The 26,033-nt window shown below is 38.4% G+C and overlaps 1 protein-coding gene across 3 annotated transcripts; it reads left to right on the plus strand.

Moving 5' to 3' along the window:
- LOC107632254 (TMV resistance protein N) lies at positions 1 to 24,966 on the plus strand. Of its 3 annotated transcripts, none has more exons than XM_016335956.2 (5): positions 1 to 576; positions 21,978 to 23,076; positions 23,157 to 23,438; positions 23,529 to 24,266; positions 24,341 to 24,966. In XM_016335956.2, the coding sequence occupies exons 1-5, from the start codon at positions 71 to 73 to the stop codon at positions 24,908 to 24,910; spliced, it is 3,195 nt and encodes a 1,064-aa protein (XP_016191442.1). In that variant the 5' UTR covers positions 1 to 70; the 3' UTR covers positions 24,911 to 24,966. The 3 variants fall into 3 exon arrangements, with proteins under 3 accessions (XP_016191442.1, XP_020973679.1, XP_020973680.1); XM_021118020.1 differs by having other exon boundaries at positions 24,102 to 24,266; XM_021118021.1 differs by having other exon boundaries at positions 22,575 to 23,076.

Consider the following 26,033-nt stretch of genomic DNA (forward strand, 5'->3'; position numbering starts at 1 on the left):
TTCAGTATGCATCTCATTTTCGTAAGAACTAATCCTTATTATTGTTGCATAATCAAAGTGTACACATACAATGGATTGCATGAGAATCCAAAGCACCTTGTCTCACAGCCACAGTAAGAATTGGAAATATGATGTGTTTGTGAGTTTCAGAGGCGATACTCGCTTCAACTTCACCGATCATCTTTGTGCTGCTCTCCGCAGACACGGCATACTTGCCTTTAGGGATGATACTAGGCTCGAGAAAGGAGGACCTATATCAGCAGGTCTTCTGCAAGCTATTGAAGGATCACAGGTTCTGATTGTTGTCTTCTCTATGAACTATGCTTCTTCCAAATGGTGCTTGCAAGAACTCGCAAAGATAGCTGATTGCATAAACATACCGGGACACCGTGTTCTGCCTGTTTTCTGTGATGTGAGTCCATCTGAGGTGAGAAAGCAAAGTGGAAATTACGAAAAAGCCTTTGTGGAACACGAAGAAAGATTCAAAAAAGATGCAGAGATGATGGAGCAAGTGCGAAGATGGAGGGCAGCTCTAACACAAGTAGCCAGTCTCTCTGGCTGGGATCTCAAGGATAAGTAAGTTACCAGTTATCTGTTTTGCTATTTATTCTTTTGAAATAATTTGCTCAACACTCTTAACATTAACTAACACGTTTCAAAGATTTCATTGATCTGTTTATTAAACCGAGCGAACGAGAGGAAGCATAAAATTTATACTTTCAACACAGAGAATATCAAATATTTTATTAAAAGATATGATATAATAAAATTATAAAATTAGATAATATCTTAATCAAATCTTTAACGAAATATATAATGGTATTTGTAATATTTTACCCAAAACTAGGTCCCAAAAATACACTCACAAAATATATCGATACTCAAAACCAAATGATAGAAATACTTGGTCCAAAATATGGCAGCTGTCTTCTTAAAAACAACCTCGTGCTATAAATTATTCATGATGAATAAAAGAATGGTGGAAAGAGCTTTTTGATCGACGTTTTTTCTACATCATGTCATTTTTTTTATAGAGTCCGGTTTCTTCTCTTTGATATCAAGCACAATACTAACGCACCTTGTATAAACAACTATCATACTGAGCTTTTCACATTTTAAAGTTGATGCGATCATCAAATCGTTAAATCTCAATTCTCGAATTTTATAAATGACATCTTTAAAATAAGTTTGACATATAATTTCACTTAGAGCTCTAATAGCTCAAATGACATAAACTCCCCATACTCAATTAAGAGCTTAGAAAACGAAGTGTGCAAGCAAAGTATATATAATAACCAGAATGAATAAATAAATAAATAAAACGGTGGATCCATTTCTACCATAGTTATAATATATAAATATCTTTCATCAAATAATTTACTTTTATTTAATTTATTTTAATTTTAATTATAAATTTACTATATGTATTTTAAATTTTAATTTTAAATTTTTTATTATTTTTTATTTTTTATTTATATAAGACTGAGTCAATCAATTCAACCCGTGACTTACCAATTAAACCAATAACCTAATAATCCAATAACATAATCAGTTTGATCACCGATTCGATTCTGAATTTTTGATAACTATGATTTCTACCTATTTTTCTTCTTTCTCTAATTCTATCCACACACCCACATTCCTCACTCACTCTCACAATCTGAAATGATGAAGAAAAGAAAAGATCAGGAAAATAGAGCGAGAGGATGAAGGAAGAAAAGAAGAGAGGAAGGAGAGAAAGGAAAGTTGTAGCTATTGTCTTCGCGGCTGAAGGTGTGGAGGCCCGAAGAGAGAGAAAGAATGAAAGAGAACACAAGACGGAAAAGCGTGGAAGAAGGAAAGGAAATATAGAAGAGAAGTAGAAGATGACGGCACCGGAGGAAACAAGGGAAAGCCGTTGCCACCGTTGAGCTAGAGAGGAATAGAAAGAGACGAACGAGGAGAGAGGTGGGATGCGAGACTGAAAGAGAAGGAGATGTGATGAACAGAGGAAGGGAGAGGAGCTCGTTCCTGTCACCGTCATTACTGGCATTGCTGCTGCTAATGTCGTCGTTGCGGTTGCAGAGTTGGGGCTTCAAAGAGAGAGGAGTTCGCAAAGAGAGAAAAAACGCAAAGGAGGAGGACCATCCGCTGCGGCTACTGTTACCGTCGCCGTCGCCGTTCGAGTGAAACTTGGTTGCTACTGGAGCTGAACCGTTCCTTTCACAAACCTAAACTATCACCAGTTCCACCTTGTTGCTGCCCCAATCCAAATTTTGCGCTCAATCGTTTCATTCTACTTCAATCCTCCTCACTTTGGATTTTGGCACTCCGAGTTCAGTATCTTCGATTCCTTGGAACCAAATAATGAGTAGACTTTATATTTATAATTATTTGATTGTGCATCTATAATTATTTTGACATATATCTATTATGATCTTTAGATTATACTCACTATATTTGCCTTGAACGATTTTAAATTGATTAGAATAATTGATTTATTAGAATCGAATAATTCCTTTTTGTGAAGTTTATACTTTAGGAACTATACATGATACCAAACTTATTAAAACCGGACCAAATTAGTCGGTTCGACCGAAAATTTGGTAAACCGAATCTTAAACTAGTCCGATCTGCTGATTGAACCGAACAAAGTAGAGAACCGGTATGAACCGGTCAAATGCAGAGTAAACCGGTGAAAATCGGTCAAACTCAATAAGACCGGTCCGACCGAACTGCTGGAAGTTAAAATTTTTCAAAACGGGTGGGGCGGGTTTCGAACCCTATCCTCAATGAAAAAAGTGACAGTCACAACCACCAGGCTGTCTGTCACAACCCACAATGAGCCATGACTGGCGCTCAGGGAAATAGTCCCTAGCAAGCCTAATAGATTCAAATTTAAGATAAATAAAAGGTTACAAATATTTTTGATAAATTTATAGTTTCTAGAATGAATAATTACATATTTTTAACAAAAATAAAATAAATAAATAAATAAATATAGATGGATCCTACTTGTGACATATGGAGCAGATGACATCTAAGAACTCAACAAAGAATAGATACAAATTGCAGATCATTACTCTTGAATAGAAAGGCTCACATAATCTATTTATTCCTAAAAAATATTTTTAGAAAAATGGAGTGAGTTTTGCAACCCAGTGACTAGACAGTACATCTATAATTCACATGAGACCATATAAATACTATTATAAAAATAATTTTAGTTAGAAAATAATAATTTATATGAATGAGTGAATCAATAAGAGAGTTCTCATACAGAAATCAAATCAAATAGTCCACACTATGGCAGCTCCACCTCTAAGGGTAGCAATTTCCTCTCGTGTGTCCGTACGGAATAACAGATCCAACGTGTAGCCTACACGTTAAGCTAGCAACGCCTCTACTAGCTGAGGTATGAGCCAGATGCATCTAGGTTAACGTCATAACCGCCGTTAACTACGGTTTTCTAATACGAACCTCCCAAACCAATTCAAAACATATAATTTCAAATATAACAAATTCTTCAGTCTTCAAACATATAATATATCAAATCAAATCAAATAATACTTTTTCATCCAATTCTTTTTCAATCATATTTTTCCAATCTTAAGGCATTTCAAACATATTTCACAATTTCAAAATAAGCGAGTAGCAACAAATACTTCAATGCTTCAAAAGAATCATATTTGAATAAAATTAAATATTTTAAAATAATATAAAGCTTCATCAAACATGCATATAGCCTCATAAAAATATATAGTCTTGTTCATACCCTGTCCCAACGCTAAGGCCCAGGATCCAAGTAAAAAGGCCCAACCCAAAAGAGTTGAGCCTCACACTACGCAAACTAGATGCCACGAAGTCGGCTATCTTCACGACTTTCTCTAAAGAAGTCGGTACGAGGATCAGCTGGCAGATAAACCCTCCCTCAAGAGGATAACTGCCTCGAGAATCTCTCTAACCACTTCCAAGAGCCATATCTCAACCCCCCTAAGATAAAGGGACGGTTATTCCCCTTAAAAGGTGGAACTACCCCAACGGTGGTTATTGGTCCATCCCTATAAATACACTGACACTTCTCAGGTATCTCAGAAGCCAATACTCTCTAGACCTGTTTTGCTCCCTTTGCTGACTTTGGCATCGGAGTGTCTTTGCAGGTACCACCCCCACTCGTTCATACTCACAAGTCGGACGGAGGCCCCCAAGGTGCAGACCCGCTCGAAGGCTTCCTTCCTCAGACGGTTGGGCCAACCTAGCGAGTCCAGCCCAACAATCTCCGGTTACCCATCGTAACATTGGCGCCGTTGCCGGGGACCCGAGAGATCAACCAATGATGGCGGACAGATCCCCTGAGGAGGGTCATGTGGAGACAGATTCCGAACAAGAGAATCTGGACACCGGAAATAATGACGTGGACCTAACCCTCCACCAGGGAACCAACGATCAACACAGAGAAGGTACCTCCGGAGTCAAAAATCCGAAGGTAAATTCCTCAGAAGGGCGCGAATCGGAGAAGGACGGGCAGTCCCACGCAACTGAACTTATGGGATTAGTCCATGTCCACCAAAGCCGCCTGGAACAATTGGAACAAGAACGGGAGCGACAAAGGGAGACTGAAAAGAACCTAAAAGAGGAGATGGAACGGCGAAAAGAGTTAGAAAGAAAACTCTTGAAGTTAGAATCCTCCCTCAAAGGTCGGAACCCCCGTGATGATTGAGAGGAGTCGCCCCTAGGAGGGGAGGACCCCTTCAGCGAGGATATAATGAGGGCAAAAGTTCCGAGGAACTTCAAAAGCCCCGATATGGACCTCTATGACGGAACCACAGATCCGAAGCACCACCTAAGCAATTTCAAAAGTCGGATGTATCTGGCTGATGCCTCTGACGCTACGCGATGCAAAGCTTTCCCGACTACCCTGTCGAAAGCAGCAATGAAGTGGTTCGACAGCCTCCCCCCGAGGTCGGTCACCAGTTTTGAAGACCTCTCAAGGAAGTTCTTGATGAGATTCTCCATCCAGAAGGACAAAGTAAAACATGTGCCAAGCCTCCTGGGAATAAAGCAGGAGGTCGGAGAATCCTTACGAGCCTATATGGAAAGGTTCAACAAAGCATGTTTGGAAATCCAAGACCTGCCCACCGAGGCAGTCATAATGGGGTTAGTCAATGGGCTTAGAGAAGGGCCCTTCTCACAGTCCATATCTAAAAGACACCCCACCTCCTTAAGTGATGTACAGGAAAGAGCTGAAAAGTACATCAACATGGAGGAAAATGCTAGACTGAGAGATTCGAGTTGGCGACCTGGGCATCTCCCCTCAACAAAAGAGAGGGAGAGGGAGCCCAAGAAGAAGGAAGAACTCAGTCTCGATAGACCAAGGAAATATCACTTTTATACTCCTCTAAAGGTTTCCATAGTGGATGTATACAGAGAAATTTGCAATACTGAAAGGCTGCCACCTCCCAGGCCCATTAAAAATAAAAAAGGGGGGAGTCGCAGTGACTACTGTGAGTACCATAAAATATATGGTCACTCGACAAACGACTGTTACGACCTTAAAAATGTGATAGAAAAACTGGCTAGAGAAGGCCGGCTCGACAGATATCTCATAGAAAGGTCGGATGGTCATGCGAAGAGAAAGCGAGACGATATGGATAGAAGAGACCCACCACCACAGACTCCGGAGAGACATATCCATATGATCTCAGGAGGATTCACGGGAGGGGGACTCACCAAGTCCTCTCGCAAAAGACATCTCAAGCGAGTCTACCAGGTCGGAGGAGAGTCATCCGACCTCCCCACTATTTCATTCACAAGAGAAGATGGGCAAGGAATAATCCCTGGGCATGATGACCCAATAGTAATTACTATGATCTTGGCCAATGCCCATCTCCACATAACCCTATTAGATCAAGGGAGCTCAGCGGACATCCTTTTCAAGCCCGCTTTTGACAAACTAGGGTTGGATGAGAAAGAATTAAGAGTCTACCCCGACACCTTGTATGGACTGGGTGACACACCAATAAGACCACTAGGATTTCTACCCCTACACACTACCTTTGGAAAAGGGGAAAAATCCAAAACTCTGAGTATAGACTTCATAGTCATCGACGTAGGGTCAGCATATAATGCTTTGATCGGCAGAGCTACCCTTAATCGACTCGGAACGGTGGTGTCAACTCCGCACCTTTGCATGAAATTCCCGACCCTAGCAGGAATAGCAACGGTGAGGGGAGATCAAAAGTTGGCAAGAAAGTGCTACAATAAAAGCCTCAACTTGAGGGGAAAAGGCAAAGAAGTCCACACCATAGAGCTCGGCGGTGTAAGGGCCCGAGAAGAGCTGCGACCACAGCCGGGAGTAAAAACTGAGGAAATACAGGTCGGCAAAGAGGAAGGAAAAAATACCAACATAGGAGCCAACCTAGGGAAAACCCTAAGGCAAGGGTTGATTAAGCTTCTAAGAGACAATTCTGACCTCTTTGCCTGGAAAGCCTCCGACATGCCCTGGATAGACCCCGAACTTATGTCCCACAAGCTCTCGGTATACCCAGGGTCCCGACCTGTACAGCAGAGAAGACGCAAGCTCGGTCCGGAACGAGCCTTAGTTGTAGAAGAGCAAGTGCAGGCACTCCTAGAAGCCAGCTTCATCAGATAAGTCAGATATCCAACATGGCTAGCAAATGTGGTTCTAGTCAAGAAGCAAAACGGCAAATGGAGAATGTGTGTCGACTACACCGACTTAAATAAGGCATGTCCCAAGGACCCTTATCCACTCCCGAGTATTGATACCCTTGTAGACTCTAGCTCAGGGTATCAATACTTGTCGTTCATGGATGCCTACTCGGGATATAACCAAATCCCGATGTATGAGCCAGACCAGGAAAAACATCATTCATCACGCCCAGAGCAAATTTTTGCTATGTGGTCATGCCATTTGGATTAAAAAATGCGGGAGCCACATACCAAAGGCTGATGAACAAAGTGTTTGCTCTCCACCTTGGGAGCTCAATGGAAGTCTATGTAGACGACATGCTGGTGAAAACCAAGAAAGAGGCCGACCTCTTAACAGACCTCTCACAAGTATTTGACACCATAAGGTCACACGGGATGAGGTTAAATCCCGCAAAGTGTACCTTCGCGGTGGAAGCTGGAAAATTTCTAGGGTTTATGCTAACTCAAAGGGGGATCGAAGCAAATCTCGATAAGTGTAGAGCTATCCTAGAAATGAAAAGCCCGACTTGCTTAAGAGAGGTCCAACAGCTAAACGGCCGACTTGCTGCCCTCTCCAGATTCTTGGCAGGATCAGCACTAAAATCCCTCCCACTGTTCTCCTTATTGAGAAAGGGATGTCAGTTCGGGTGGACTCCTGAATGCGAAGAGGTGTTCCAGGAGTTCAAAAGATTCTTGAGTCAACCTCCGATTCTGACCCGACCTGTAGTTGGAGAAGACCTCGTCCTATACTTATCTGTAGCAGACAAGGCTGTCGCGTCAGTCCTGATAAGAGAAGACGAGGTCGGTCAGCATCCGGTGTATTTCATCAGTAAAGTTCTACAAGGCCCCGAGCTAAGGTACCACAAGCTAGAGAAGTTTGCCTACTCCTTAGTGATAGCCTCACGAAGGCTACAACCTTACTTTCAAGCTCATACAATAAGAGTCCGCACGAACCAACCCATGAAGCAGATCCTCCAAAAGACGGACGTTGCAGGGAGAATGGTTCAATGGGCAATAGAGCTCTCCGAGTTCGACTTGAGATATAAAACTCGGACGGCAATTAAAGCCCAATGCCTTACCGACTTCGTAGCAGAATACGCAGGAGATCAAGAGAAAAAGCCAACTACATGGGAATACTACGTAGATGGATCCTCAAATAAGACATGGAGCGGTGCAGGCATAATATTAGTGGACGAAAGGGGAACCCAAATAGAGGTTTCCCTCAAATTTGAATTCCCAGCCTCAAATAATCAGGCAGAGTATGAAGCCCTAGTTGCCGGGTTGAAGCTGGCAGAAGAAGTCGGTGCTACAAAAGTGATGGTATATAGCGACTCCCAAGTGGTGACCTCCCAGATAAGTGGAGAGTATCAGGCAAAAGACCCAAATATGAAGAGGTACTTGGAAAAAACTCTGGAGCATCTTGGGCGCTTTGCAGAAACCGAGATCAAACATATAACTCGGGATCTAAATAGCAGAGCAGACGCCCTATCCAAGTTAGCAAGTACCAAGCCAGGAGGGAATAACAGAAGCCTAATCCAGGAAACTCTCCAGGAACCCTCTGTGGTAAAAACGGAGGAAAAGCAAGTGGTCCTTGAGGTAACCGGACTAAACCTCAGATGGATGAACCCCTTGGTCAAATACATGAAATTCGACATCCTCCCCTAGGAGGAAAAAGAGGCTAAGAAAATCCGAAGGGAAGCACAACACTACACTCTGGTGAAAAATATTCTCTATAGAAGAGGGATATCAACACCATTGTTAAAGTGCGTACCGACCTCGAGAACCACCGAGGTATTAGAGGAGGTCCACAGTGGGATCTGCGGAAATCATCTCGGAGCCAGGTCGCTCGCCAGGAAAGTAATCCGAGCTGGATTCTATTGGCCGACCTTGCAGAGAGATGCCAGGGAATTTGTGAAAAAATGTCAAATGCATGCAAATTTCCACGTGGCTCCCCCTGAGGAACTAATCAGTATAACTTCCCCATGGCCCTTTGCAAAATGGGGGATGGACCTGTTAGGCCCTTTCTCCCAGGCCCCGGGATAAGTCAAATACTTGATTGTGGGAATAGACTACTTCACAAAATGGATAGAAGCAGAACCACTAGCATCCATCACAGCCCAGAGAAGTCGAAGGTTCCTCTACAGAAATATTATCACAAGGTATGGGATACCATGTTCCGTCACTACAGATAATAGAACCCAGTTCACCGACTCTACCTTCAGAAGCCTGGTGGCCAGTATGAAGATTAAACACCAGTTCACCTCGGTGGAGCATCCGCAAGCAAATGGACAAGCCAAGACAGCCAACAAAGTCATACTGGCAGGGCTAAAGAAAAGGCTACAAGATGCAAAAGGAGCCTAGGCTGAGGAGCTCCCACAAGTGTTATGGGCTTACAGGACAACGCCCCAATCCGCCACTGGAGAAACGCCCTTCCGATTAGTCTATGGCGTAGAAGCCATGATACCAATAGAAATCAGCAAACAAAGTCCAAGGGTGATTCTCCATGATGAGATCGGAAACATACAGGGGCACAAAGAGGAGCTCGATTCGCTCCCCGAAGTCTGAGAAGAAGCCCAGATAAGAGAAGCAGCGCTGAAGCAAAGAATGACTACAAGATACAACAAAAAAGTCATTCGAAGAACCTTCACCCCAAATGACTTGGTCTTGATCAGAAACGACATTGGAGTTAACAAATCAGGGGAAGGAAAACTCGCTGCTAATTGGAAGGGACCATACAAAGTCAATGAGGTCTTAGGAAAAGGTTATTATAAAGTGACCGACTTGAATGGCACCGAATTACCAAGGTCGTGGCATGCTTGTAATATGAAAAGGTACTACAGTTAAAAGCGAACTCTACTCCCTGATGTACTCTTTTCCTAACTTCATGATTTTTTCCCGAAAGTAAAAAGGTTTTTTCTGGAGAAGGGTTTTTAACGAGGCATCATAGTAGAGGCTAAGGAAAAATAGGCTGTCAAAAACCCTTAGTAGCAATAAGGTACCTCCCCAATAAATAAAGATCTTTTTTCATTTTACAAATATCTCTTATAAATTCCTTCTAGTTTTTTCTTTCTACGAAACGCGCCGACTTAAGCTCGACAAAGCGTGAAAATCCCATGAACCGACCTAGATGGTTGTCAGGATAAAACGACGAGGTACAAGTCGATGTAAAGAGGTTATAAAAGTCGATCGTAATAAACTCAGAAATTATCTGACTTACAAGTCGGAAAAACCGAGAAACAAGGAAACGCATTGCAAAAATAACCTAAATCATAAGAGTTCAATAAATCAAAAATTGAGTATAAGGAATACCAAAAAGAGATCAGGAAACCTATTGAAAGCACCAAGGCAAAAGGCTGTCCCGAGTTGTTAAGGAAAACTTAACTTAAAGAAAGGGACAGTCAGCCAAGGAAAATGTTTTTCAAAACAAAGATAAAAAAGGTTTTTTCGAAACCTAAAACAGAAAAGCATGCACACAAAAAAGGTAACTAAAAACCCTTATACCAAAAAGGTTATTTTCTTTTTGGTATTAAACCCTTATCCAAAAAAGGGTACTTATAAATATTTTGTCTACGACCTTAAAGGGGCCAGAGAAATGTTAAGTTATCATCACCACCAACAAACAATAAAGAGTTAAAAAAAAGGGGGGACCCACAGGCCGGGTCTCCATATAGCCAACAAAGTTATTTTTTCAGAGGAGTAGATGGATCGCCACCAGAACCAGGAAGAATAGTCGGAGCAGCGTTAGGACCAGGGAGAGAAGTATCCATAGGAGTCGGAGAGGAGGACCCTTGAGGCTTCGAGAAACTCGGAGCATCCTTCGAACGAGGAGGGGACTCAATGATTCTTTGCCCCCGAGTCTTCAAATCTGACTCGGTGACAACCTGGGGAACTGGGGGATCAACTATGGCCCCATCAATTACAACCTTGTCGGGATCTAAAGGAGAAAGATCCAAGTCAGGGGCAATGACCACGACTTGCTCCTTAAAAACCCTCCAGGCCTCCTCAGATCCCTCAGCAATAGAGTCCTCCAACTCGGTGTAAGCTGTCCGAGCACTCAGCAAATCTTTTTTAACGACCACAAGGTCCTCGAACAAGCTCTGGTAACTCTCCTGTGCTGTCTTCCTCAGGCCCACCTCCATATTACACTGAGCCTGCAGCTTGCTCTCCTTCTCCCGAAGGCTGTCTCTCTCCTCCCTTAAATTGATAATTTCCTTCTTCAACTCCCTCTCATGCTCCTGATACATGAGAAGCCTTCCCTCTAGCTCTTCAACCTTTGAGGTTGAACCCAAAGAGCTAAGAGGGGTCTTCTCGAAAATATCTAAGAGCTTGGCACAGACCCCCGCCGCCCTGATACTCTCCTCAGCCAGAGAGGTAAGGTGGTTCCGGACAGAAATATCATCCATACCTACACGAGTATGGGGGTAGATGTATTTTCGGATGAATGCAGGGGCATCCATTTTTACCTCACCCTCCAAAGAAGAGTCAGGCTCCAAAGCCTTGCGCTTCTTCCTCTCTGGCTCAGGAGAAGGTCGGGGAGAAGGGGGCGGCTGAGAAGAGGCTGAAGAAGAAATCACAATGGGTTCAGAAGGAGTCCCCAAATTTCGGGGAGGAGGAGGGGGAGAGATAACTGCCCTGGCACCACCAGTCCTGGCCCGGGACCTCGCCCTAGCCTCCTGGACCCTCTGGTAAGACTCATTCGAATTCCTCCTCGCCATCTCTGTAAAAACAAGTAATAGCCAAAAGGTTAGACAAGTCGGAAAAAGATAGTCAGACAAGTCGGAAATCCAATAAAACAAATAAAAGCTACCTAATTGTGTCTGAACAAAGGTCGGAGACCCTTGGAGAAATTTTTTAGTATCCATATATGGGGCCCTCCCCCATACTTCTCGGAGGAACCCCACAATGGCAGCCTCCACCTCATCCAGGTCATCCAGATCATATTTCTCACAGGGGGAGGCCTCCAACCAATACAGAGGGAAGCGAGGGGAAGAATTCTCATCCAGGAAAAAGGGGTGGTGACCCTCTACAGCTTGCACTTTGAAAAAATAATTTTTGAAGTCATGAAAAGATTCATCAAAAAGGGTGAAAACCCTCCGACCTTGTATAGCCCGGAAGGACACCCATTGTTGTTTATTATTTTGCCCACTAAAGGGCTTGGTCATATGGAAAAGATAGAAGAAAATCTTCAAGGAAGTCAGAAACTCCAGGGCTTGGCTGATAAACTGGTAAATTTTCAAAAAACCCCAAGAGTTGGGGTGAAGCTGAGTAGGAGCAACTCGGCAGTGACGCAACACAGACATTTCGAAGTCAGAAAATGGAAGAAAAATACCCAAACGGGTAATCATGCTCTCGTACATAAAAAAGAAAGGAGGGGCCGCCTCAGTGACCCTCCCGAAGCACACCCGGTCCTCCGGACCTGGGACCACTAACTCATACTTCGGCTCATCCTCCTCAGAAGTACAAAGCCTGTGATGAGTGCGAAGGTGGGTGATAAATTCGACGTCAACCAAAGGTTCCTCTCCTAAAACCGTGACATCGACCCATTGAGCAAGAATTTCTACGGAGACCATTTTTTTTCCTAAAAAGGTGAGAAAAACCTACAAAGGAAAAAGGAAAAGAAAAAAAAATATGGTCTCTAAGGGGAATACGGAGTCAGAACCTACGAACCAAATTCTCTCTAAGAAATAAAAACATGCAAACAAGAAACATTTTTCGTGGAGAAGAGAAGAAAAGGACTAACCTTTGTCTGTGAGTGAGAGAAAGGAAGATGAAAGCCTTCGAACGGAGGTTACACCACGAACAAATGAAGAAGAAGAGGAAATTCAAAAAATCATAGAAACGAAATAACGAAAGAGAGGGAAAGTATTTATAAATGAACTAGGGGCACAATGGTAAAAATAGAGCAGTCATTAATAAAAATGCACCGTTACCAAGGCCATCAATCCCTACGCAAATCCCTAACAGACGCGACGTCTAATTAGACGTAACTGTAAGAACCAAAAGGTCACAAACAGACACGTCGGTTCCAGACCATCACGTCGGTCCCCCAACAAGTCGGCTACGACCCCGAGTAGAATACTCGAACCCAAATCTTGAAGAGAAATTGTGCTCGAGTAGGGGCACTGTTCATACCCTGGCCCAACGCTAAGGCCCAGGATCCAAGTAAAAAGGCCCAACCCAAAAGAGTTGAGCCTCACACTACGCAAACCAGATGCCATGAAGTCGTCTATCTTCACGACTTGCTCTAAAGAAGTCGGTACGAGGATCAGCTGGCAGATAAACCCTCCCTCAAGAGGATAACTGCCCCGAGAATCTCTCTAACCACTTCCAAGAGCCATATCTCAACCCCCTAAGATAAAGGGACGGTTATTCCCCTTAAAAGGTGGAACTACCCCAACGGTGGTTATTGGTTCATCCCTATAAATACACTGACACTTCTCAGGTATCTCAGAAGCCAATACTCTCTAGACCTATTTTGCTCCCTTTGCTGACTTTGGCATCAGAGTGTCTTTGCAGGTACCACCCCCACTTGTTCATACTCACAAGTCGGACGGAGGCCCCCAAGGTGCAGACCCGCTCGAAGGCTTCCTTCCTCAGACGGTTGGGCCAACCCAGCGAGTCCAGCCCAACAATCTCCGGTTACCCATCGTAACAAGTCTCATATGCATATTAAGATGAACTTAACAAAGATAAATATTTAGTTCTAATAAATCGATTATTCAATCTAATTTAAAATCCTTTGATTGTAATATGTAAGTGTAATTATAAGTTCAAAGCAACGTATATCAAAATAAAATAATTAGAGATGCAAAGCCAACCAACTATAAATGTAAAGCCTACTCACAAATTGGTCCCAAGGGACCGAAGATACTAAACCCGGAGTTTTAAGATAAAAGGTGAAGAAGATTGAAGTAGAATGGAATGAAAGAGCACGAAATTTGAACCGGGGCAGTAGAAAGTTGCGGCTGCAACAACATAAGCTTCATTCCTACCAATATACACACAAATCAATGGAGCAATGACAACATCATCATTGGCAGCCCTAGTAGCAACAACATGGGACAACCATAGTAAAAAGGGCAGCGAATCCAACAAGAGCAAAAGCAAAAAGAGAATCAAGATAGGATAGAGTCAATAATAGAGCTTTACGGCAAGACAAGATAGAACAAGATTAGTCTTACCAAAGAAAACAAGGGGATGGAGCATGAGCAGCTCCAGTGATCCTCTCCAGCATCGACGGTAAAGGACATAGCAGAACAGCGGTGGCGGCAGTTCCTCTCTAGCAGTGACTCCCGCAGCAGCACCACAAGCTTTGACGAACAGCGGAGAGGCAGGGCTCAGTCCCTAGCGAAGCAGAGCAAGGGCAGAATGCGAAGCAGGCAGGCAGGGGATCTAGCAGCCTCAATAGCGAGCTCCATCGGTGGCAGTTGCTCGGCGGTGACATTAGTACAACTCCATTCTTCTCTGTCGCAGTGTTTCGTTCTCTCTCTCTTGTGCGCGGGTTCCTCTTCTGTTTATCTCTCTCCTCTGTGACAACGACACGATGGCGATGGCAATGGTGGCAGCAGGACCAAACCTTGTCATGCGGTCTCTCTCTTCCCTCCCCTCTCCTCTTCTTCCCATCTTCTTCCGTTTCCCCCTCTTCCTCTGTTTCTTTTTCTCTCCTTTCTTTCTTTCCTTGTGGTTTCAGATCAAGAGAGAGTGTGAGTGAGAAGTGTTAGTGCGTATGTATGAGAAGTGAGAGTGAGTGGGATTTAAAATTAGGATTAGGTAAAAAAAAAGAAGTAAGGAAATTTTAGGGATTTTAATAAAATTAGATAGTAGAGTAGTAATTAAAAATTAAATGTATTTCATTAAAACTATTATAAAAATATTGTTTATTTATCATCAAAATAGATAATCAAATTTTTATTATTTTCAAATTATTAAAACTTTTAAATATTAAATAAGAAAATATCTAATAATTATGAATATTATATATAAGGGTCCTAATAAATTTTTAAATTCAAAATATCATAAAATTTAATTTAATTACTATTAATAAAAATATTTCAGAAAAATAAAATCCTAAACAAAGATAATGAATCATAAATAAATCATTATTTAGTTTGCAAAAATTCGGGTTACATTCTACCCTCCTTACAAAAAATTTTGTCTTCGAAAATTTACATAATTTGCAAAATGTTACGGAATTTTTTTTTTTTGGCCATATAATAAACATGAGAAAGAAGTATAAGCTAGTGCCAGTGTTATAAAATAGGTTTGTGTTAAAAAGTTAACATTCACACACATTCTTGTTCTCTTGATAAGACAAACACATATAGCACTCTTCAACTTGTACCATATTTCCTTAACTTTCTCCTCAGATCACTCCTACTTCATAATCTCTTTATTCTATTGCACATATGTCATATATCCATGGTAGCAACCTGTCTCACATCAAAACTTGGAATTTCAACTTTTCAAATTTCAGCATAACTTATCTTCACAACTCCTTGTAACGTTGCACACTTACAAGTTTCACCTTTTGCATCCACAATTCGTGTTCTATAGAACTAACGTATCACTGGCTATATCTAGGAATCGCACATGACATCGAAACAAGTTCGAATTTACTCAATGGGATACAAAACTTAGGAAGAGAAGAACAAACATCACGGACGGTATTCGCAGGAATTCAAAAGGGTGTTTAGGATCACAATTAAGCAATAATGTATAGAAACAACAAAGTCTTCTAGAAAGAAATCTGAATCAAGAAACTTTGATAAGAACAATAAAAGGAAAGATAGAGTATTAAGTCGAAAAAGTTCAAACTGAATAAAAGAAGTACAAAGCTCACAAGAATTGATCACTAAAGTCAATGGCCATATTCACAAAGATTTAAAAGAATATTAGGAACACAATCAAATAGGACATTCATTAATAATTGATAAAACTAAGAGAGTCATTTCACGTGCTCAAAGAAAAAATATGAGACGAACATTTCAAAAGAATGAAAAATGCATAAATTCTATCACGTCAAACGGAATTAAGTTAAAACAAAGGATACAAGATTCATAAATTGGTTCTTAATAGCAGTTAGGGGCAAGGGTTTTTGCTAAAGATCTCTGGAGGATACCTAGGTGCACAATTAAACAAGGATATGCATAAACAAATGAAATGTGGTTGAAAAAGAATCAAGTTGTGTTCAAAGAAAAAAAAATTGAGGTGAAAGTCTCCTATAAAGTTAATAAAAGAATAGGTGGTGTTAATCATTGGAATTTAACTTCGAACAAAGATTTTTCTTTAATATTTCTACCTAAAAGCATTGTACAGCTTCTTTGAGTTAATGAATTGAACCACAAATAAGTAGTTGTAAGTGAATTGTATTCGAGTATAAAATGAGTTATATTTTGATGCGTTAAAGTTGAAGAAGGCTGCTGATGGTCAGAATAGAGAATGTGATGCAGCGAATATAGAGGGAGCAGAAATACCATTACATTCAGAAGCAATAATAATCAGCAATCTCATATCACATAACAATAGCAAACTAAAGATCAGTAATCTGCCTATATAAAAGTAGAGTTGAGCAATTCTCATAGTTCTCTCTTTCTTCGCTCTCATAGTTCTCTCTTTCTTCTCAATGTACTAATTATTTCAAATTCTTTCATTTACTATTTCCTACTTGAAGGGAAGAAGGGTGCAAAAATCATGAAGTTTCCTTTCTCAATTAATAACCTTACCAAATAATAAGGATATAACATTCTTTCAAGTATGCGAATCTTTTCTTATAAATCTTTTCTCAATAACATTACCAAATAATTTTTCCTTTGTTTAATGAAAATCAAGTATGAAATTTGGGATTGAATCAGATGCGACAACTACAAACCAAGGTTCAAAAGCAAAAATGACAGATCAGTAATTGAATTCATCGAAATACTAAATTCCATAACAATAGCAAATCAAGGGCCAAACTGATTCATTCATACTCCTCATTATGTATTATGTTTATGTTGATTGTATTGTCCAGACATATTCCTTCAAATATTGACAATCCTGAATTCTCATAAATGTCCAAATTCAGTACAACAGTTAATCAAAGGAATGCAAGAAATTAAAGGGAAATAACATGTAACAATGAAGCAAATGCTTTTACTCAGCACTTTGAAATGTTTTATGTCCAAGATCCAAAAAGGAATAAAAGATAAATCAAGAACTACAAACAATTACATGCAAGGTAGTGAAAGAACTATTACATTGTGTTTAATGAAGATGGATTAGTGAACCTAAATGGCAAGCAAAAATAAAAATAAAAATAAAGCAAACTAAGGCCTATCTTGTTATCTCCTTTCATTTATCTTTAATTAACTTCAAATGACAAGGAAATTAAGGCTCCATAATGTTAATTAGTTCACCTTTACATAAAGTAACAAGGTTTAATCATACATAGGCAAATCAAGACTCTATAAATTAAGCTTAATCACACACTGTATTTTCACCTCATAAAGAGGAAAAACACCTGAACTAATATAAAAAGATAGAAATATGAAAATTGAACTAATCTATATTCTAAACAGAACAAGTAATCAATATTCAATAATCAATTATTCAAAAATCAAGATGTCAAGAGAAGTACACAAACTAGAAGAGAGACATTACATAGCTACAGCGATGGTGGAGAGAGAAGACGTAGCAGCACGATTAGATCGAGATATGTATAAGATGTAGGAGATGAAGCAAAAGAATCAAATCACATTTCGAGAAGAAATAAAACAAGGAGCTCCCAATATGAAGATAAAAGATAGAATGATACGTCAAATCATGCGGCATGATCAAAGCGCATACTTCAACACAAACTAACCTAAGAAGAACACCTAGCATTCCCAAACTTAACGATTAAAGGAGGAGTTTAGAAGAACTATTCCTCGCATGTTATAATTTTCTAACCCTGTATGCATCATGCCCAACAACCATACCACAAAATGTGACAACGCTAGATATTTTAACTCACGATACATGATTTATAATAATCAGTTGAAAGTAACAAGGGAAAAACTCTTGTAAAAAAAATTGTTTAACTTTAAGGAATTAGATAGTAATTCACAGCAAACACAACTCGAATCTTCCAAGTAATTCCTAAAATACTGACGTTAGAAATCATAGAGAACAACATGAAGATGAAGAAGATTAAAGCATACATTCGCCAAAAATCGGGGAGGATTAAACTAGCTACGAGAGAAATCGCGAACCAGAACCCAAACTGAAACCATTACAAAAACACGTTCAACAAAATCTACCAAAGGATAAGTTAAGATTGGGTACAAGAAAAAGGACAGGAGTAGTAAGAAGCGGAAAATGACGCATGATCACAATAATCAGAAGAGACAATGACACAGAGAACAAAGATGACATTCTTATAGGCCTTTGATAGTGTCACAATTTGTACAAATAGGCGCCATTACAAAAACACGTTCAAAAAAATCTACCAAAGGATAAGTTAAGATTGGGTACAAGAAAAAGGACAGGAGTACTAAGAAGCGGCAAAGGACGCATGATCACAATAATCAGAAGAGACAATGACACAGAGAACAAAGATGACATTCCTATAGGCCTTTGATAGTGCCACAATTTATACAAATAGGCGCGCTTCTATTTATACAATTGTGATCCTACCACAAGACACTTGCTCCATATTACACAGATTAAACCTAAGCTCTGATACCACTTTGTCACAACCCACAATGAGCCATGACTGGCGCTTAGAGAAATAGTCCCTAGCAAGCCTAATAGATTCAAATATAAGATAAATAAAAGGTTACAAATATTTTTGATAAATTTATAGTTTCTAGAATAAATAATTACATATTTTTAACAAAAATAAAGTAAATAAATAAATAAATATAGATGGATCCTGCTTGTGACATATGGAGCAGATGACGTCTAAGAACTCAACAAAGAATAGATACCCATTGCAGATCATTACTCTTGAATAGAAAGGCTCACATAATCAAATATTTATTCCTGAAAAATATTTTTAGAAAAACGGAGTGAGTTTTGAAACCCAGTGACTAGACAGTACATCTATAATTCACATGAAACTATATAAACACTATTATAAAAATAATTTTAGTTAGAAAATAATAATTTATATGAATGAGTGAATCAATAAGAGAGTTCTCATACAGAAATCAAATCAAATAGTCCACACTCGGGGGGCTCCACCTCTAAGGGTAGCACTTTCCTCTCGTGTGTCCGTACGGAATAATAGATCCAACGTGTGGCCTGTACGTTAGGCTAGCAACGCTCCTGCTAGTTGAGGTCTGAGTCAGATGCATCTAGGTTAACGTCATAACTGCCGTTAACTACGATTTTCTAATACGAACCTCCTAAACTAATTCAAAACATATAATTTCAAATATAACAAATTCTTCAGTCTTCAAACATATAATATATCAAATCAAATCAAATAATACTTTTTTATCCAAATCTTTTTCAATCATATTTTCTCAATCTTAAGGCATTTCAAACATATTTCACAATTTCAAAATAAGCGAATAGTAAAAAATACTTCAATCCTTCAAAAAAATCATATTCGAATAAAATCAAATATTTTAAAATAATATAAAGCTTCATCAAACATGCATATAGCCTCATAAAAAAATATAGTCTCATGTGCATATTAAGATGAACTTAACAAAGATAAATATTTAGTTCTAATAAATCGATTATTCAATCTAATTTAAAATCTTTTGATAATAATATGTAAGTGTAATTATAAGTTCAAAGCAACGTATATCAAAATAAAATAATTATAGATGCAAAGCTAACCAATTATAAATGTAAATCCTACTCATAAATTGGTCCCAAGGGACCAAAGAAACCAAACTCAGAGTTTCAAGATAAAAGGTGAAGAAGGTTAAAGTACAATGGAATGAAAGAACACGAAATTTGAATCGGAGCAGCAGAAAGTTGCGGCTGCAATAACATAAGCTTCATTCCTACCAATATACACACAAATCAATGGAGCAATGTCAGCATCATCACTGGCAGCCCTAGTAGCAACAACATGGGACAACCACAGTAAAAATGGCAGTGAATCCAACAAGAGCAAAGGCATAAAGCGAATCAAGATAGGACAGAATCAATAATAGAGCTTTACGGCAAGAAAAGACAGAATAAGATTAGTCTTACCAAAGGAAACAAGGGGATGGAGCATGAGCAGCTCCGGTGATCCTCTCCAGCGTTGACGGTAAAGGACACAGTAGAACAGCGGTGGCGGCTGTTCCTCTCCTCTAGCAGTGACTCCCGCAGCAACACCACAAGCTTTGACGAACAGCGGAGAGGCAGGGCTCAGCCCCCAGCGAAGCAGAGCAAGGGCAGAACGCGAAGCAGGCAAGTAGGGGATCTAGCAGCCTCAATGGCGAGCTCCGACGGTGGCAGTTGCTTAGATATAAATTAATTAATAAATTATTAAAATTTGAAAATAATTTTTATTTTAATATAAAATAAAATAAAATATTTATGATAGAGTAAAATTAACAAAATACTTATTATTTCTGTTCTATATTATTTTAAAATAGCTAGATATTCTTAAAATGTTAGTAAAAATATGTATTTTAAAATTTTCACTATTTTTTATTTTTTAGTTAATAAGACCGGGTTAAGCGGTTCAACCAGTGACCTACCGGTTGAACCAATGACCCAATAATCCAGTAGCCTGATCGGTTCGGTTCTAACAACTATGCATGATACAATATATATTTTTTATGAAGTTTTACATTATTCCAAAATGTTTGATTTTACTTGAATATCTGTTTTTGAAGCATTGAAGTATTTGTATGTACTCACTTTAAAATTGTGAAATATGCTTACAATTTTTTTGATTGAAAAAATATGATTGGAAAAGATTCCTGATGAAAAAGGATTATCTGATTTGATTTGATACCTTATATATTTGAAAGATCAAAGATTTGTTGTATTTGAAATTATATGGTTTGAATTGGTTTGGGAGACTTGTATTAGAAAACCGTAGTTAATGACGGTTTTGACGTTAACTTAGATGCATCTAACTCAAACTCCAGCTAGTAGAGATGTTGCTAGCCTAACGCGTAGGTCACACATTAAATCTGTTATTCTGTTAGGACACACAAGAGGAAAGAGCTACCCTTAGAGGTGGAGCCGCCCAAGTGTAAACTTTTGATTTGATATTTCAATAAAAAAATATAATATAACAAAGTTACAAAATTGAATAAGTATTCTACTTTAACAAAATCTCTAACGAAATATAAAGTAAGTGATAATTTTTTCTATTTTATGCAAAACCAAAATCCCAAATACACCCACAATAGCTATTATTACTAAATTAAATGGTGTAAACACTCAATTCAAATATAACCAAGATAAAAAAAAAATACAAGATAGATCTTCTCTAATAAAAAAACGACTAATTACTTGATATATATAAAACAAATTTGGAGCCATACCACTCAATAAAATTTTATAATTTTCTCTTTAACACCTGTTGCATTACTTAACTTGTGGAATGCAAAATTAAGTTAACTCAACCACCTATTTATACTAATTTATAAACAATTAAATTACACTACAATTTTTTTTTTACCAAAGATATGAGACTCGAACCCGCAACCTCTTAATTGAGTATGGGGAGATTATGCCATTTGAGCTATAACTCATTCATCGGCTCTAATTTGGAAAGATATGTGACTCGAACCCGCGATCTCTTAATTGAGTATGGGGAGTCTATGCCATTTGAGCTATAACTCATTGGCTAATTTGGAAAGATAGGAGACTCGAACCCGCAACCTCTTAATTGAGTATGGGGAGTCTATGCCATTTGAACTATTACTCATTGGCATAAATTGTATGATATTATCAACTTGTATAATTCATAAATTGTAAGTTAATAACACTCAAGCCAATGAGTTATAGCTCAAATGGCATAGTATCCACATACTGAATTAAGAGATTGGGGTCGAATCTCCTATCTTTGATAAAAAAAAAAAAAAAAAGTTAATAACACTCAAACCAAAATCTTCTACTAAGTAATTTTCTTTTAATATTATCTTTCAATATAGTCAAACTTGATAACTAATGCTACTTTTACTAATATCTATATTTTTCAAGTTACATTATTTAAACAAATAAAAAATGATTTTTATTTCTTCACATACACAATTATGGTTGATACTTGATAGATTATCTATTACAATATCTTATATATGTAGGTTTTCTTCTGCTGTCTTGTGTGAAGATTTTTGTTTCTCTCTTCTTTTTTTTCTTGTTCTTTCTAGGTCACATTCTGCTGAAATTGAAAAAATTGTCAAAACAGTGACCAAGATATTGGGTCCCAGATCATCATCAAGTCTATCTAATGATATAGTTGGGATGGAGTTCCCTCTACAAAAACTAGGAAAGCTTCTAGTTTTGGACTCAGATGATGATGTTCGAGTTGTAGGGATTTGTGGAATGGGTGGTATAGGAAAAACAACTCTTGCTAGCAGATTATATGAAAAAATCTCTTATCAGTATGATGTTTCATGCTTTATGGATGATGTAAGTAAAACATATAGAGATTGTGGTTCACTTGGTATGAAAAAGCAGCTTCTTTGTCCAGCTTTCATGGAAGAAGATTCTCTAATATGCAATATTTTAATGGCAGATAATTTGATTGAAAATATGTTACACGATAGAAAGGTTCTGATAGTTTTGGATAATGTTGATCAGAGAATTCAGTTGGAGAAGTTGGCTTTAAAACGGGAATGGTTAGGTAGAGGGAGTAGAATAATCATAGTTTCTAGAGATGAGCATATATTGACAGAGTATGGAGCGGATGAAGTTTTCAAAGTTCCGCTCTTAAATGATGAGAATGCTCTCCAATTGTTTTGCAGAAAAGCTTTCAAATGTAATCATGTTGCAAAAGATTATGAAGGCCTCACAGATTCTGCATTAGCATATGCTAATGGACTTCCTTTAGCAATTAAAGTATTGGGCTCATTTTTGTTTGGGCGAGATGTCTCTGAATGGAGTAGTGCATTGGTTAGACTAAAAGAAACTCCAACAAAAGATATTATGGATGTGCTTCGAATCAGTTTTGATGGACTTGAGGATCCGGAAAAAGAAATATTTCTTGATATTGCCTGTTTTTTTCCCAATGACATTGAAAACTATGTAAAAGATATTTTACGTATTCGAGGATTCCATCCTGATAATGGTATAAAAGTTCTCATTGAAAAATCACTCATAACCCGTGATCGGTGGAAGATCACTATGCACGATTTGTTGAGAGACTTGGGAAGAAGTATTGTTCGAGAAAAATCACCCAAAAAACCGAGAAAGTGGAGCAGGTTATGGAATCATAAGGATCTAAGCAATGTCTTGCGAGAAAACAAGGTAAAAATAGTTATTTAAAATATTGTTCTTAGCTAACATTTTTTAAAAATCTGATATTCTAAAAAGGTGTGATGTTTCAGCCAGCAGAGAATGTTGAAGCCATAGTTTTGCCAACAAATGATGAAATAAGAGAAGAGTTGTCACTAAAAGCTTTATCAAAAATGAGTCGCCTAAAGTTACTCAAACTTGGCCAAGTGAAAGTGAATTTCTCAGGCAAGCTGCATTTTCTTTCTAATGAGTTGGGATATCTTTCTTGGAAAGAATATCCTTTCACATGTTTGCCATCAAGATTTCAACCAACTCAACTCGTTAAATTAATCCTACGTTATAGTAACGTCAAAGAACTCTGGAAGGGAATAAAGGTATAGTAGATATCTTATCGATGTTGATTTTATATGAATGAAAACAATAGGACAATTTTTTCATTCTTTCTCTTTTCTTTTTTATTGCAGGATCTACATAAATTGACACATTTAGAGCTATGTTATTCCAAAAGTCTCGAAAAGATACCAAATTTATCTCAGGCTCCAAATCTTTCGCACATAAATCTTAAAGGATGTGTGAAACTTGTTCACCTTGATAAATCCATTGGTGCTCTAGAAAAGCTTAGTTTCTTGAATCTGGCAAACTGCAAAAGTCTTGTTAGTATTCCGAGCAATGTATTTGGTCTTAGATCTCTTTGTGATTTAAATTTATCTGGCTGTTCGAAATTAATTGGATATCGGTTGTTAGAGAAACCAAAAGAAAACGAGCAAAGTGTGGCATCCTCCATATGCAAAGCTCTTACAAGGCCTCTCAATTTTTCGTCTTCTAGAAGGCGTGCCGATTCAGTTGGTTTATTGGTGCCTTCTTTGTCTCATTTCCCTTTGGTAACTCTTGACATAAGTTTTTGTAATCTAGTTGAGATCCCGGATGCTATTGGACTGTTACATTGTTTAGAAGATTTAAACATAGGGGGAAACAATATTGTTACGCTACCTCATTCCATCAATGAACTTCCCAAGCTAAGGCAGTTGAACTTGCAGTACTGTAAGCAACTAAAGTGGTTGCCAAGTACCCTTTTGCCCATAGGAGAAGGTAGCCATGGAAGACTTTACTATGGAGGAATATTTGTGTTCAACTGCCCTAATTTGAGTGACACAGAAAGTTGTGGTGTCACAGTTATTTCATGGATGATAAAAATGATTCAGGTGCCAGCTTCATTTTCTCATCCTTTCTTTTCCCTTTTTATTTTCTCCCTGTATATCTAATTTGTATGGTGCAGGTGAACATGCAATCTTCTTCACCTAGATGCGTCATTCAAGTTGTTATTCCAGGAACTGAAATTCCAAGGTGGTTCAACAATCAGAATGAGGGTAGTTCAATGAAGCTGGATCCATCTCCTATTCTGAATGACAATAATTGGATTATTGGCATTGCATGTTGTGTGACATTTGTTGTACATGATACTCCAACTCAATTGCCTGAAGAACCGAAATATCCTGGTGATCTTGGATGCGGTTTTCGTCTTCGGTCTGGGGGAAGTTATTTTGCGGTTCCAATACGTCTTAAGAAAGATTTGATCACAACTGAATTAGATCATATGTTGCTAATATTTTTCTCCCGGGACAGGATCATTGATCATTATACAAGTCATTTAAAAGAGGGAAGATGTGATCTTGATGGTATTGAATTGGCCACCTTGAGTGAATATCCAAAAGAAATAATACAAGTGAAGAGTTGTGGTTACCGTTGGGTATGTAAGGAAGATCTGGAACAATTAAACTCAACAATGATGTATAGTGCCAATTCTTCAACTCAGAATAAGAAGGGCAAGTTTTTGGCAATTCAATGAAAATGTTGTATCTGTATTTTCTCTATACTTCTGCTTGTATCATATATTCGTATTAACCCCTTCCAAAAAGTCATTTTCTAAATATTGAACAACAATAAGAGTATATTGTAACAATGCAATTAATAAAAGAAAATATAGAAGTTGCTAAAGTGAAAGATGTAGTTGTAGTAAGTCTACACGGCACCCAAGATATGCAAGATATTTTGTTACAAACTAGCTAAAAACAGAAAAAAGTTATTCATACAGAACGAGAATACATTCACTTTAGCCAAGAAACTGTTATTAGTTTATTACACGTAAATTTGTTCAAATAAGACACATAAAAAGATATTAATATATTATACAACAACAGTATTGAGGCAAATTGACTATATATATGACAAAGTATTGAAAAACTTAATGGTCTTATTCTTGCAAGTTAAACTGGAAGGGGCTTTCTTCAAATTCATATGCAATCTCAATTAGCTTTGATTCTGAGCCTTTCAAACCACCAAAGTTTATACCAAATGGAACACCTTTACTATCATACTCTGCAGACACATTTATTCCAGGGAATCCTCGAATGAAAAGCAAAGGTGCAACACTTGAACCAGGTGTTACGAATGCATCAAGTTTATAATCACTCACCAGTTTCTCAAAGCCTTCTCTTGATAGTCTTGCTGTCGCGCCAATTCCATTTGTTGTTTGGGCTAACAAGAAGATGTCTTGACCAAACTCATTGATCTTTTCCTAAATAGTTATTTGAAGCAAGAGTTAATCACTGTGAACTTTGATGTTCTGCATAAAATTAATCAAGTTTTGTCAATGAAGGAAACATTTGATTATACAAACCAAATCTGCATTCTCATTGGTTGCTTCAATTCAAGAAATCATAACCCTAAACCATCATACAACAATGAACAATTATCCGAACTATTCCATTGATTATGGATCCTTACAGATCTTAGCCATCCATCACAGAGAGTTATAAAAGGAATGCGCGTCAAATTTGAAGCTAATAAAGGTTAACGCGTTTCTAGTAAAAACTAAAATGTATCTCCCACTTCAAAGTGTTTTCTTTTACTCAGAGTAAACTACTCAATAATCAATACAAGAATTTTCAACTAAAACAAGCCCGTTGACT

This window comes from Arachis ipaensis, chromosome B03 (genome assembly GCF_000816755.2).
Source record: "Arachis ipaensis cultivar K30076 chromosome B03, Araip1.1, whole genome shotgun sequence".
Lineage (NCBI taxonomy): Eukaryota > Viridiplantae > Streptophyta > Magnoliopsida > Fabales > Fabaceae > Arachis > Arachis ipaensis.

Excerpts from the sequence above, each read along its gene's own strand:
- LOC107632254 (XM_016335956.2), top strand. The coding sequence starts at position 71 with ATGGATTGCATGAGAATCCAAAGCACCTTGTCTCACAGCCACAGTAAG. Across the intron at positions 23,439-23,528 it reads AACTCTGGAAGGGAATAAAG|GATCTACATAAATTGACACA; the intron begins GTATAGTAGATA and ends TTTTTATTGCAG. Across the intron at positions 24,267-24,340 it reads GGATGATAAAAATGATTCAG|GTGAACATGCAATCTTCTTC; the intron begins GTGCCAGCTTCA and ends TGTATGGTGCAG.